The 12,081-nt window shown below is 32.5% G+C and overlaps 1 protein-coding gene across 2 annotated transcripts in view; it reads left to right on the top strand.

Moving 5' to 3' along the window:
• The first annotated feature begins 1,769 nt into the window (after positions 1-1,769).
• The window catches only part of LOC110112591 (truncated transcription factor CAULIFLOWER A), a 42,835-nt gene continuing 32,523 nt past the window's right edge, over positions 1,770-12,081 (top strand). The window contains exon 1 of one of the 2 annotated variants that reach the window (XR_003700542.1): positions 1,770-2,071. Coding sequence is in view for 1 of the 2 variants with exons in the window: in XM_020844870.2 (XP_020700529.1) it covers positions 1,887-2,071 (185 nt within the window). In the remaining variant the exon portion in view is untranslated. The remainder of the gene's footprint in view (positions 2,072-12,081) is intronic. The other variant, XM_020844870.2, reaches the window with a different exon arrangement.

The following is a 12,081-nucleotide window of genomic DNA, read 5'->3' as shown; positions in this document are numbered from 1 at the left end:
AGAAAAAAACCTAAATCAAAAGTGTGAACTTAAAGACTTTTCTCCAGCATATGGAGTAGCTTCCAGCACTGAGCCACTGACTTATGCTTCGCCAATTATAAGCAGACATATATTGGTGGGGGTAATAACTAGCCATAACCAAAAGTAAAAAAAAAAAACAGAGCTTTTACCTGAAGAATTTAGAGAAAATCAAGCCCATTCTCAAGGCCTCCATACTTGTTTGAGCTTTATTTAAAAAAACTTCTCAAGTCCATTCTCAAGGTCTCCAAACGGAGCCTTTGTTTAATATTTTCTGAGAAAGATGGATGGAGATAGAAAGGGAGAGATAGAGAGAGAATTTCATGGATACAGCAACCTCAGATGTCCCTCTTAAGTCTCAACTCTCAGGAAAATGAACAAATTGACATTTTAGTGGCAACATGATGCTTATCTCAACGCAAAATTTAATTCTATTTTTGAATTTCGATCAAAGCAGAAAATTAAAAAAATTTAAAAATTCTCACGGAACTGCAAGTCTTCAACTGCTGGCCAAACCAGTTTTCTAAAGGAAAAGACATACGAAAAATATAAGAAAGCCAAAACTTAGTTGATTTTTTTGCAGGAAAAGATAAATTATTTTATTTAGCAACCAAAATCTGGAACTTGGAAGAAGAAAAAAAAATGAATAAATTTCAGAAACAAGAAGAAAAACTTACACAATCATGATTCCTTGGAGCGGAGCTGCGGCCTGCTTGCGAGGGAGCTGCGGCCTGAAAGTTCTACATGCTTCCGCCCTTGGTCGCTGGACAGCTTCCACCCAGCCACCGCTCGTCGTCGGACTTCTGCCACTTGTCGGATTGACGCCCGGCCATCGGCCATCACCAGACTTCTGCCCGACCAACGATCATCGCCGAACTTCTGCCTGATCACCGACTAACATCAGAATTCTGACCAACTCTTTAAAATTTTTATAATTTCATCGTCTATGAGTTAAAAGATAGACCAAGCTTTGTAATTTTTCCAAGTACTAGTGAAATTATTTGATTTGGCTAGACTCAGTGGTTTTTCCCTTCTCCAGAATTTCCACGCCAAAAAGTTCTTATATTTTATCTCTCTCATTTATTACGTACAACACTAAAACACATTATTCTCTCACTCTACTGCCGCGTATATTCTAGCCTGCAACATATATATTTATATTTTTTATTCAAATATCTTTTAATTTGACTTAAGCTTATATTTTATAAATTATATATCAAAATATTTTCCCTTTTGCTATTTATTTATTTGGGCTAAGGCGTCGTTTGCGGCAACTTTTATGCTGCTATTCAAAACAGTTTTTTAGTACAAAATTTTTAAATTTTTTGGAACATTTAGGTCATTTAAGACAAACTCACACACAACGCATATAAAAGACTCGAACTCAAGATCTCTTAGTTTGAAGCCAAAACTCTCAACTAACAAGCCAAAATAAATTGGGTTAAAAAATGTTTAATAAAAAGTTTATTTTAAAAAATAAAAAAAATTATTCCAAACTAAACCTAAGAATAAAGAAGAAAGTAATTTTTATTACTATTTTTTTCGACCAATTCGCTTGCTCTTTATTCCAGTTTTCACCAGCATCCCGCCGTCAAAAAATCGCGGAGTGGCCCGTACGAGGAGAGGAGGGCCAGCAGAGAAAGACGCAACGGCTCGGGGTCCCAACCAATAATATTTTGACAGCGAGCAACCCAAAACCACTCCGGTTTTGTAAAACCACCCCGAGACCCCCCATCTACCCAACATATCAAATCAAACTCAAACCTCCGTCCACTCTCGCTCATCAAACGCGCTCCCACCCTCCACTCCATTCTTCCACCATATCAGCCTTGCCTCATTAGGGTTTCGGTACCGAGAGAGAAAGTACAATGGGAAGGGGAAGGGTTCAGCTGAAGCGAATCGAGAATAAAATAAACCGGCAGGTGACGTTCTCGAAGCGGAGATCGGGTTTGCTTAAGAAGGCGCACGAGATCTCCGTGCTCTGTGATGCTGAGGTTGCTGTGATCGTTTTTTCCAATAAGGGAAAGCTCTATGAGTTTTCCACCGATTCCAGGTGCTTCTCTCGCATTCCTCATCTTCCTTCCGAACAATTGATCGGGAACTCTTTTTTTTATTATTGTCGGGTTCTTTGTTTTTTTTAGATGTATATATGGCTTTGATTGTCTGATCTTGATAGTAGGTGGATTGTTGATGTGGCTTGAGTAGTTCAAAGAGCTCGAATATGGGGCTTAATTTGGATGGATATCTTTGGCTTTTCTGTGTGTTTCTCAATCCATTCTTCTCGTGAGTTTATCTATTTCTGTCTCTTCCCACGTGGAAACAGGCACTAAATGAGGAAACTGCTTGATAAGAAAACTGCTCTAGTTTTCAGCTTTTGGTCCTCTTCTTAGCTGAGCTTGGCTTGATCGAGTTTGTTTCGAATAACTTCATATTTCTTTTTAAATTTGAGAGTGAAATAGTGAAACTTACGGATGTATCCTTTTCGGAGTTTGTAGTTGGAACAGGAGAGGGAAATGCAGGGAGAAGATAGATTCTTGAAGAGTGATACTATAATGACCCCAAGAAAAAATAAATTAAAAGAAATCTTCTGATCCTCTCATAGATCGACACATGAAAATATTATCCCAAAACAAAACTTTTTTCTTTAAATTGAATATTCCATTAATTTTATTTAAGAAAAATTCTCACTAATCATTAATTTTGTTTGTTCGTGAGAATTTATATTAATATTGATTAATGGTAATCATAATTGCAATTATTAGCATAATTACTTGACATTTTTTTATGAAAACCTTTTTTTTCAGACCCAGAATAGGAACCAGAAAGTTCTAAAATTAGGAAAAAAAAACTTTATTTCTTTCTTCAATCTGGATATTTTATTTTCCCCTTTTTTTTTCCGAACCGCTTTTTCCTATTATAGGAACATGGGAGGCGAGAGAGACTCAGAGTGCGAGTCAGCTAGCGCCGTTTAAGACTTCTTTGGTGGGGAAGCCGTCGCACGTTATCAAAAGGCCACCACGGGCTCAACTTAACTAGGTTATTCTCATTCCTCGATCGCCGTGCCTTCCAGTTTGCCGTTTTCCTCGCTTGTTTTCTCGTTTTTTTTTTTTTTTTGCTATTATTTTAGATTTTTTTCTTCTTCTTTGAATTTGTTCGAGTTTCCTGGTTGAATATTTTCGGTTCTGCTTTAATATTTCTTTTTTTTTTTCTTCTGCTGCTTGAATTTAAAATTCCTTGACAATTTTCCCCTGCTTAAATGCATTGTTTGTTTATTACATATTCTTAATTTTATCACATATTAATTACAGATTAGCATATTTTATTGGGAGTTTTTCCTCCGATTTTTTCAGGACAATCTTCTGATTATATAAACTATAAAGCGTACGCCAAACGAGTTACATTTATAGCTTTACATTTTTTTCCTTTTTCTACTTCAATAATAGTACATATATAGCTTCTGTACCGTCTTCTTCCCTGCTTGGTTATGCACACCATCTATCCTTTTCCATAACTTGGATTTTGGGTGGCGAGAGAACGAGTGATTAAAGTATATTGGAAGTCCACAATACAGTTTGTCTTCTCATTATCTTTGATGTGAATCTTAGTTATAAAATAATAACAAATAAGATAGTCATTCCTGAGCAACTTTAAAAAAAATCTCTCTTCAAAAAGTAAGCGGTACTGATCATTGGAACAGTAATATTACCAAACAAATAAAATCACTTATATATTATGCTTAAAAACACTAACTTTGGGGGAAAATGAGGATGAACATCATATATTTTGATATATGGTTTCGGTGTGAACAAGCTAGCGTACTTCTATTGCATAAAGGAATCTCCGTATTTATGGAATTTGCCATTTGTTTTCTTTTAGGCTTGTATCATATCCTATGGCTTATACGGCAAACGTGATACCTATGCAATGACGTGATGCATTTATATATATATGTGGTCGGGAGTTCGACGTACATTTATTGTGCTTGTGATTAAATTTTCGAGGACGCATGCGTGCATGTTCATTTATAGATGTTTGAGAGAATAGAACTATCAGGATAGAGCCCCTAAAAGCAAGTAAAACTGTTAGTACAGGCGTGTGTTCCTTGCGCTATATCATTGGATGTGTGGGGGAGCTGTAGGGATTACAGGAAAAAATTATGTGAAGAACTATGACGCGGTTTTGCTTTAGAAGGTAAAGATAAATGATCAAAGATAACGACATTTTAATTCTGAAAATATGGGACGATGTAATCTTATTTTAGAATAAAAATGAAAATGTGTCCTCTTCTGTTTTATAATAGTTGTTTTGTAGTTATTGTTTATTTTCCCCAAAAAAAATAGTTATTGTTTACATGTCATATGAAATGTCGTATTTTGGTCATTTGTCTTTCACGCTTACCCATAAAAGCGCTTCTAACAAAAATTTTTTTGGGGTTACATGAGAAAACATTAATTGTGTTAGGAGCTTTTGATGTAAATCGTGAAGTTAAAGTAATCAAAAGAAAATTTTATTTTATTTAAAATATAAATTATTTATATAATTACTGTAAGACAACTATTTTATTGATTATTCTATAAAATGGTATTCAAAAGTCATTTATTTGTCCTAAAACAAAGTTTTTGCTGTATTTTAGTTTTTCAGTCAAATGTCATTCTCTTTTGATTGTGTGCTTTGACGCTCTTAAATTAAATTTGTATCAGAAAACTGGAATCAATGTTTTTTATTTGCGTGAGGTGATAAACTGGGCCAGAAGCTATTGATGCAAATTTTGTCAGTACAATATAAATTATAAAATATATATAAAAAAAAAGACAAATGTATAGAAATTGATGACAATATAATTTTATCTAGGGAGAAAAATGAGTTTGAATGTAATTTTATAGTAAAAAACTGTTTCATATAAATATTATATAAATGTTTCATATTTTTGACAAAACGTTCTCTTCTTTTGATCATTTATTTTGTACATTCTACACAAATTTGTATTAGGACCTCCTGACCTAGGGGTTTTTTCTGTCAGGCCGTGGTGTTTTAAGTAATATTGGTCATGTAGATACTAGAGATGATTGAAAGATCAAGATTGTCTACTGGGTTCATCTCCCCTAATTTCTCTACCTTAAGACTTTAAACAAGATGTTTAATAATAAATTGGAGATTAGAGACAGGTCTCTTGTAGGTTATATTTACTCAGCTCCCCATCATAGTCGTTTGCAAAGATGACATTGATAGGTTGTAGATAAGAAGTTCCGTACACCTTTAATTTATACCTCCTCATCGGATTTCCCCCATATCGAAAGTGTCTATTGTAAATAAAAAGTTTTTGTATAAATCGAAGGTCTATTTCCCCGATCTATAAATATAAGATATATTTTCCCGATTTAAAAAATTTTGTCACTAAATATTTTTTATCGAAGAAATTCTCGTCAAATATTTGTTAATTGAAATCCTTACCTAACTCATCTGAAGTATGCCCTCCTCATTCTCTGGGTCTCTCATTTTCTCTAATATAATCATCAGTTGATCCTCCTGTCTTGAAGGCCCCAGTAGCCTTTTCCAATTCCCTCCTCTCTCCCTCTCCACAGTTTGTCTTGTCGACGCTGCAACATTTATGTTGATGTGTGATGTATAATTTTCATCGTAAATTAAGCACCGATTGCAAATATATTTTTAAGACAAAACCTTCATTTCTACTGGTTATTTGTAAAAATCATTATGGTAAATTCACTTTATAACGGTTGCAACATTGTGATAGATTTTATGTCTACAATATGTTGGAAAAACTCTTGGGCTCCTTTCTTGAGGGCTGTCTTCTTACCTCTCTGTTTTTTTTACTTTATGATTATTGTATTAGATAGGATTATTGGCTTATTAGATTTTTCTTTGAATGTTGTAGTTTTTTTATGTAGAGAACATTTGATCCTTTCAGGACATGTAACATTTTTTATTAATTAACGGATAGGCTCATTTGTGAGTTTTAACAAAAAAAAGGTATATCACTTAAGACATATTTGTGAATTCTTTGAAAAAATATATCAAGCCCTTTTATGGTTATGTAAATTATCACCTATGATGCACGGATAAAAACATCTAATGCAAAATTGTAGGTTCATCACCTATGATGCATGGACACGGTGACACAGACACGGAACACTTTTTTTGAATATATAAGACACGAGTATGGAGCGGACACGTCATTACATTTTTTTATATTGTTTATAGATATTAATGTAACATCATATTAAAAATGACAAACAATAATAAATGAATGACATGATAATTTGTCTAGTTTATAATATAAAATATTTAATACAAAATATCTAGTATAACCACAAAATATAAGCAAATAATCACTTACTACAACATCAAGCATTCAAATTTCAACTATTAGGATTAGCTTCAGAGGTTTATTTTTGGCCTTCGATATCATCATCATTGAATATCATTCCTTCCAACTCTAGTTTATCAACAAAAAGATTTGAAATAGTTCATCGGATATCATATAATGAAAGTTGGTTCTTCTTTGTATATATTTACTTCTCAAGTTCGCTAGTTCTTTCCCATAATATTTTTTTATCCTCTAATATAAATCACAAAAAATATATCTATTTAGTTCTATAGTTCTCTCATTCTCTCTCGTAATTATTTATTGGATATCATATATTTATAATTAAAATAATTTTATCATAAAAAATTAGGACATGCGTGTCCTAGCCATGTCCAACAAGTGTTCCAGCTGTGTCCGAAATGTGTCCCAATCATGTCGGGTTAAATTTAAACATTATTTTAATCAGACATGTGTCTGCTATGTCTGGCATGTGTCCCAACCGTGTTGTGCACGTGTCTGTATCCAACACATGTCTGACACTACATTCTCTCTTCAAGAGATGTGTCGATGCTTTATAGCTCATCACTAATCCATCATATTTGTCAGAAACTCTATAAAATTGATCACTTTTTGTTATAAATCAATCATAAATTTATGTTGAATATGTAAATTTATACAAATTTATTGAAAATCAGCAAAAACAAAAACAAACAAAAAATAAAATTTTAAAATTTTACACCATAAATTAAGATTTATCACAACCCTAAATCCAATAACACTTGATGTCAAGAATAACAAACTATAAAATTTATCAATAACAAATACTATGCAGTGAAAAAAAATTGTACATATTATTAATAACAAACACAATGTCGATAAAACTTAAATGTATGAATTTATATACTATACATGTTTTAATGAATGTGATAAACACTACGTAGTGAAAAAAAAATGTTCATCACAATTAAAATAAAGTACATTCCTACATCAATCGATGTGGTGATTGCTCATCATTAGTATCATTATCCTCAAGAGTGGGGGACCTTTTTTATGCATACAATTGTTTTGTTGGTATTGTAATTTGTGGCTTCAAACATAATCAAATTAGGATTCTCTAGTTAAAACTTTATTGTCAGCTCTACTTTCATCATCTGACATTATGATTATCTTGGTTGAGTTTGAAACTTATGAGAGTCATATTAATGCACATTGGTGTGCATTTATGTATTAGGCATTTACCTAAATTGTATGCCGCCTTCTTCATACATCATTATCTCCCTAATAATTAGACGTCTCTCCTTATCTCTAACCAAAACTAATAAAATATTCTATGCAGGCATAAAATTTAATATCAAATATAATATTAGCTTTTATAACCGTATTGCTAATGTTAAGATGCATAATTTAAAGGCATGTGTCGTTACCCAACATGAATGTGAATTAATAAACTTATTCATATCATTATTCTTAATTATGTGTCCTTCTAGATATCTCTACTTGTGTGTGTACTCTCTCTCTCTCTCTCTCCCCCCTATGTTGAAGGCTACATTATAAAAAAAGTAAGCACATTATAATAATGAATTAATTTTTTTATTAGTAGAATTTATGCTTAAATTAAGTTAATATGCAATCATAGTTAGCATTAAAAGATATTATTCCAACATAGTGTTTTGCCAATCCACCCACGTACGTACCTTCTCCATAATGCAGTATGGATGTGCGCTCATGATCATCGACCTTTTCAAGTACCTATGTTTCAATTGTTAATCGATCATTTGTAATCACAAAAATCTAAATATTCATTTGCGATTACTATTCACCAAACTAAGATGTCCTCAAAGTCAAACACCGTTTTTTGTAACTTTGCACACTTAACTTCAATTTAGAGGGACATGTTTTTACCACAGCGTCCCGACCACGCAAAAGAATAGTACCATGGTGCTAGTCGATAGGCTATAATGATGCGAAACTTATAAATATTAAAATATATCAAACTTTGAAAAAATAAAATGGTAACATGCACTTAAGGAAATAAGATAGAAATTCCACCAAAGTATATACTTTCATTACATCTCCCTCTCATCATGTTAAATGTCTCTCAAAGGCATCCATAGCTCTATCCAATATTGTTTTAGAATTTCAACCACTTGATTGGTGGTTTTAATTTTATTAAATACGTAATAATTTAGATTGTTAATATAACTTAAATAAACAAAAATTCTTTAATCAGCATCTAACCTATGAAACCCCTTAAATAAAAAAAAAATTGAACTCTTAAATATCTAGACACCTTTGTATAATAGTCAGAATTTCATTAAAGAAAATCCACAGTTAAGCGTGCTCATCCTGCTGGATAAATCCTGGGATGTGTGACCTCCTGACAAGTTACACAAATAAGACAAAATCGTGAGGCCCTTAGGTCAAAGCGGACAATATCTCGATATAAAGTTTAGGCTATTACAAAAGATATCAAAGCAATGCATCAGACAAAATATGAGAACTTAGTGTCATACAAGATGAAGTGTTACGTCATGAGAGTCATCTCTTGAACTATGTATGAAACAAAGTCCTATGTGGCAGGAGTCATCACTTGAACTTGTATAGTCTACACCTATAGAATTTTATCTACCTGGTGGATGATTCTGTAATCCCTTAAGTAAAAAAAAAAAAGCTAAACTCTTAAAACTTGGGGCGTCTTTTTGTGTAATGATTGAAATTTTATTAAAGAAACTCTACGGTTAAGCTTGCTAATCCCAAAGAAATCCTGGAATGGATGATCTTCTGAAAAGTTACACGAACAGGATAAAACTGTGTGACCCTTAGGCCAAAGCAGATAATATCTCGATAGTTATAAATTTGGAATATTACATGACCCACATTGAACGACTTGTAGGCCATTGTAAAAAATCACATTTTTATGCACATGTCCTCTAGTAGTCACATTTATAATTTTGTTTAAAAAAAAAGATTAAATATTAGCGCATGAGTATAATAAATGATAAAATTATAGTAATAAAAGGGAATAGCGTAGAAGATTATAATGGATTAATATTTTTATAAAATAAATAAATTTGTTTAATGATAAGTAATACCAAAGTGTTGTAATGTTTTAGATAATAATCCCTTAAATAAAAAGAAGCTAAACTCTTAAATATCGAGGTGCTTTTTTTGTAATGTTTAAAATTTCATTAAAGAAACTCCGCAGTTAAGTGTGCTCATCCCGGAGAAATTCTGGGATGGGTGACTGATACGGCATCAAAAACTCTGGTGTCTCTTATGAATGCTACACCCTCTCACTTATCTGCTTGTGTGCTGGATCTTCGTACAATGCTAAGACGTTAAACTAAATATTTCTCTACCGCCGCGAATATTCCAGGACGCAACAGTGACCTTTTAGAAAGTTACACCAACATGACAAAACTGTGAGGCTATTAGGCCAAAGCGGATAATCTCTCGATAATTATAAATTTGGGATATTATACAATCCACATTTAACGACTTTTAGGTTAATGTAATAAATCACATTCTATGTACATGTCCTCTAGGAGTCACATTTATAATTTTGTTTCCCAGCAAAAAATGATTAAATATTAGTGTATGAGTATAAGAAATGATAAAGTTCTATTAATAAAAGAAAATGGGGTAGAAGATTATAATTGATTAATAGTTTTATAGAATAAATAAATTTGTTTGGTGAGACATAATACCAAAGTGTAGTAATGTTTTGGATTATAATCCATTAAGTAAAAAAATTTTAAACTCATAAATATCAAGACGTTTTTTTATGTAATTTTTGAAATTTTATTAAAGAAACTCTGTAGTTAAACATGTTCATTATGGAGAAATCTTATGATGGGTCATGACCTCCTGAGAAGTTATACCAACATGACAAAACTTGAGGTCATTAGGCCAAAACGGATAATATCTCGATAGTTATAAATTTGGGCTATTACATAACCCACATTGAATGACTTTTAGGCCATTTTAATAAATCACATTCTATGTACATGTCCTCTAAGAGTCACATTTATAATTTGGTTTCCCTCCAAAAAATGATTAAATATTAGCACACAAGTATAATAAATGATAAAGTTCTATTAATAAAAGAAAATGGGATAGAAGATTATAATGGATTGATAATTTTATAGAATAAATAAATTTGTTTAATGAGACGAAATGCCAGTGTAGTAATATTTTAGATTATAAATAAACATATATATAGTCATATGAAGTTAATTGCCGTTAGAAGTGTAGCTAGATTCTATTTCTTTCAACACACTGTAGTGATCGCACCTACATATATTATAAGAGCTACCTCTTAATGCAGACACCGCTGCTCATTGTCACCTTTCAACTCTTATATTCATGTGCATGAAATTTATATTCATTAATAAAGTAACAATTGTAACTCTTTTATTTTTCGATCTTGACTTATATCAAGCCTCCTAATCCTTTGAATCACATTCAAATCTATTGAAGATACTTACAGTGTGGCCTCATCATAATTAAGAATTGTGTGGCTTCATCATAATTAAGAATCACAAAAACTTGTATAACTTTTAATTTTTCTTCTATCAAATATTTGACGTGACCATTATGATGCATGCAAAGGCTTACATGATTTTTAAAAATTAAAATACATTTTATGTCAACATGCATTCATTGCCATCATCATTTCTCGATACACAAGTTTGCGTAGATCTATGATGCACCGACATGCACACGGCGACACGGACACGGACACGGGACAGGACTTTTTTTTTAAAATATAGGACACGGATGCGGCGTGGACACGACATAATAATTTTTTAATATAATATATAGAAATGAAGATGACATTATATTAAAAATGACAAATAATAATAAATCAATTCAATGATAACTTGTTTAGATTATAACATAAAGATGTTTAGAACAAAATGTCTAGTACAACCACAAAAAATATAAGCAAAAAATCATTTAGTATAACATGAATGTCCAACTACTCAATAGTGAAATCAAAATATCTCAATAATAAGACAACATGAATACAACAATATACCGATTTGCCAGGGGTCCAACGGGGCGATATCCCCTTGCGGGGTTTGACCTGCTTATTTTTAAAGTTTCAAAGTTGTTTGTATGGAAAGATACCGAGCGGTATCGAGCATGTATCGAGTGGTATCGAGCATGTGTCAAGCGGTACCGAGCGTATACTGAGCGGTATCGAGCATGTGCCGAGCGGTACCGAGCATATACCTGGCGGTACCGAGCATGTACCTGGTGGTACCGAGCATATACCTGCTCGGTGCCGAGCGGTACCGAACATGTACCTAACGAATCAGACGATTTTATTATTTAATAACCGGACACGCATGTTCAGATTTAATTTTAATTTTTTAAATTGCGACACTCCAATGCCGTGTCGGACACGTGTCCATGCAGTGTCGGACGCGTGTCCGTGTCCCACACGTGTCCGACACTGCATAACCTCTTTAAACAGAGTGTCGGTGCATCATAGGCTCAGATGAATAGCCATCTAGAAAATAAATAAAAAAATTAAATCCTCCACTTTATAAATCCTCTTAAATTTAATGCATAGCCATGTAGAAAATTTAATGTTGTCATCCATAAATAAGTCTTATTATTGTTCTTTTATCAAAGCATATGATGACCACGTATTTTTCATGCCTTTACTAATTAATTATATAGGTTAACAAATATAATATTTTTTATAGTCTCATTTAGTATTGATTATA

Source organism: Dendrobium catenatum, unplaced genomic scaffold, assembly GCF_001605985.2.
Source record: "Dendrobium catenatum unplaced genomic scaffold, ASM160598v2 fragScaff_scaffold_459, whole genome shotgun sequence".
NCBI lineage: Eukaryota > Viridiplantae > Streptophyta > Magnoliopsida > Asparagales > Orchidaceae > Dendrobium > Dendrobium catenatum.
The sequence above is the reverse complement of the archived record's forward strand: the minus strand, read 5'-3'. Positions and strand labels throughout refer to the sequence as shown.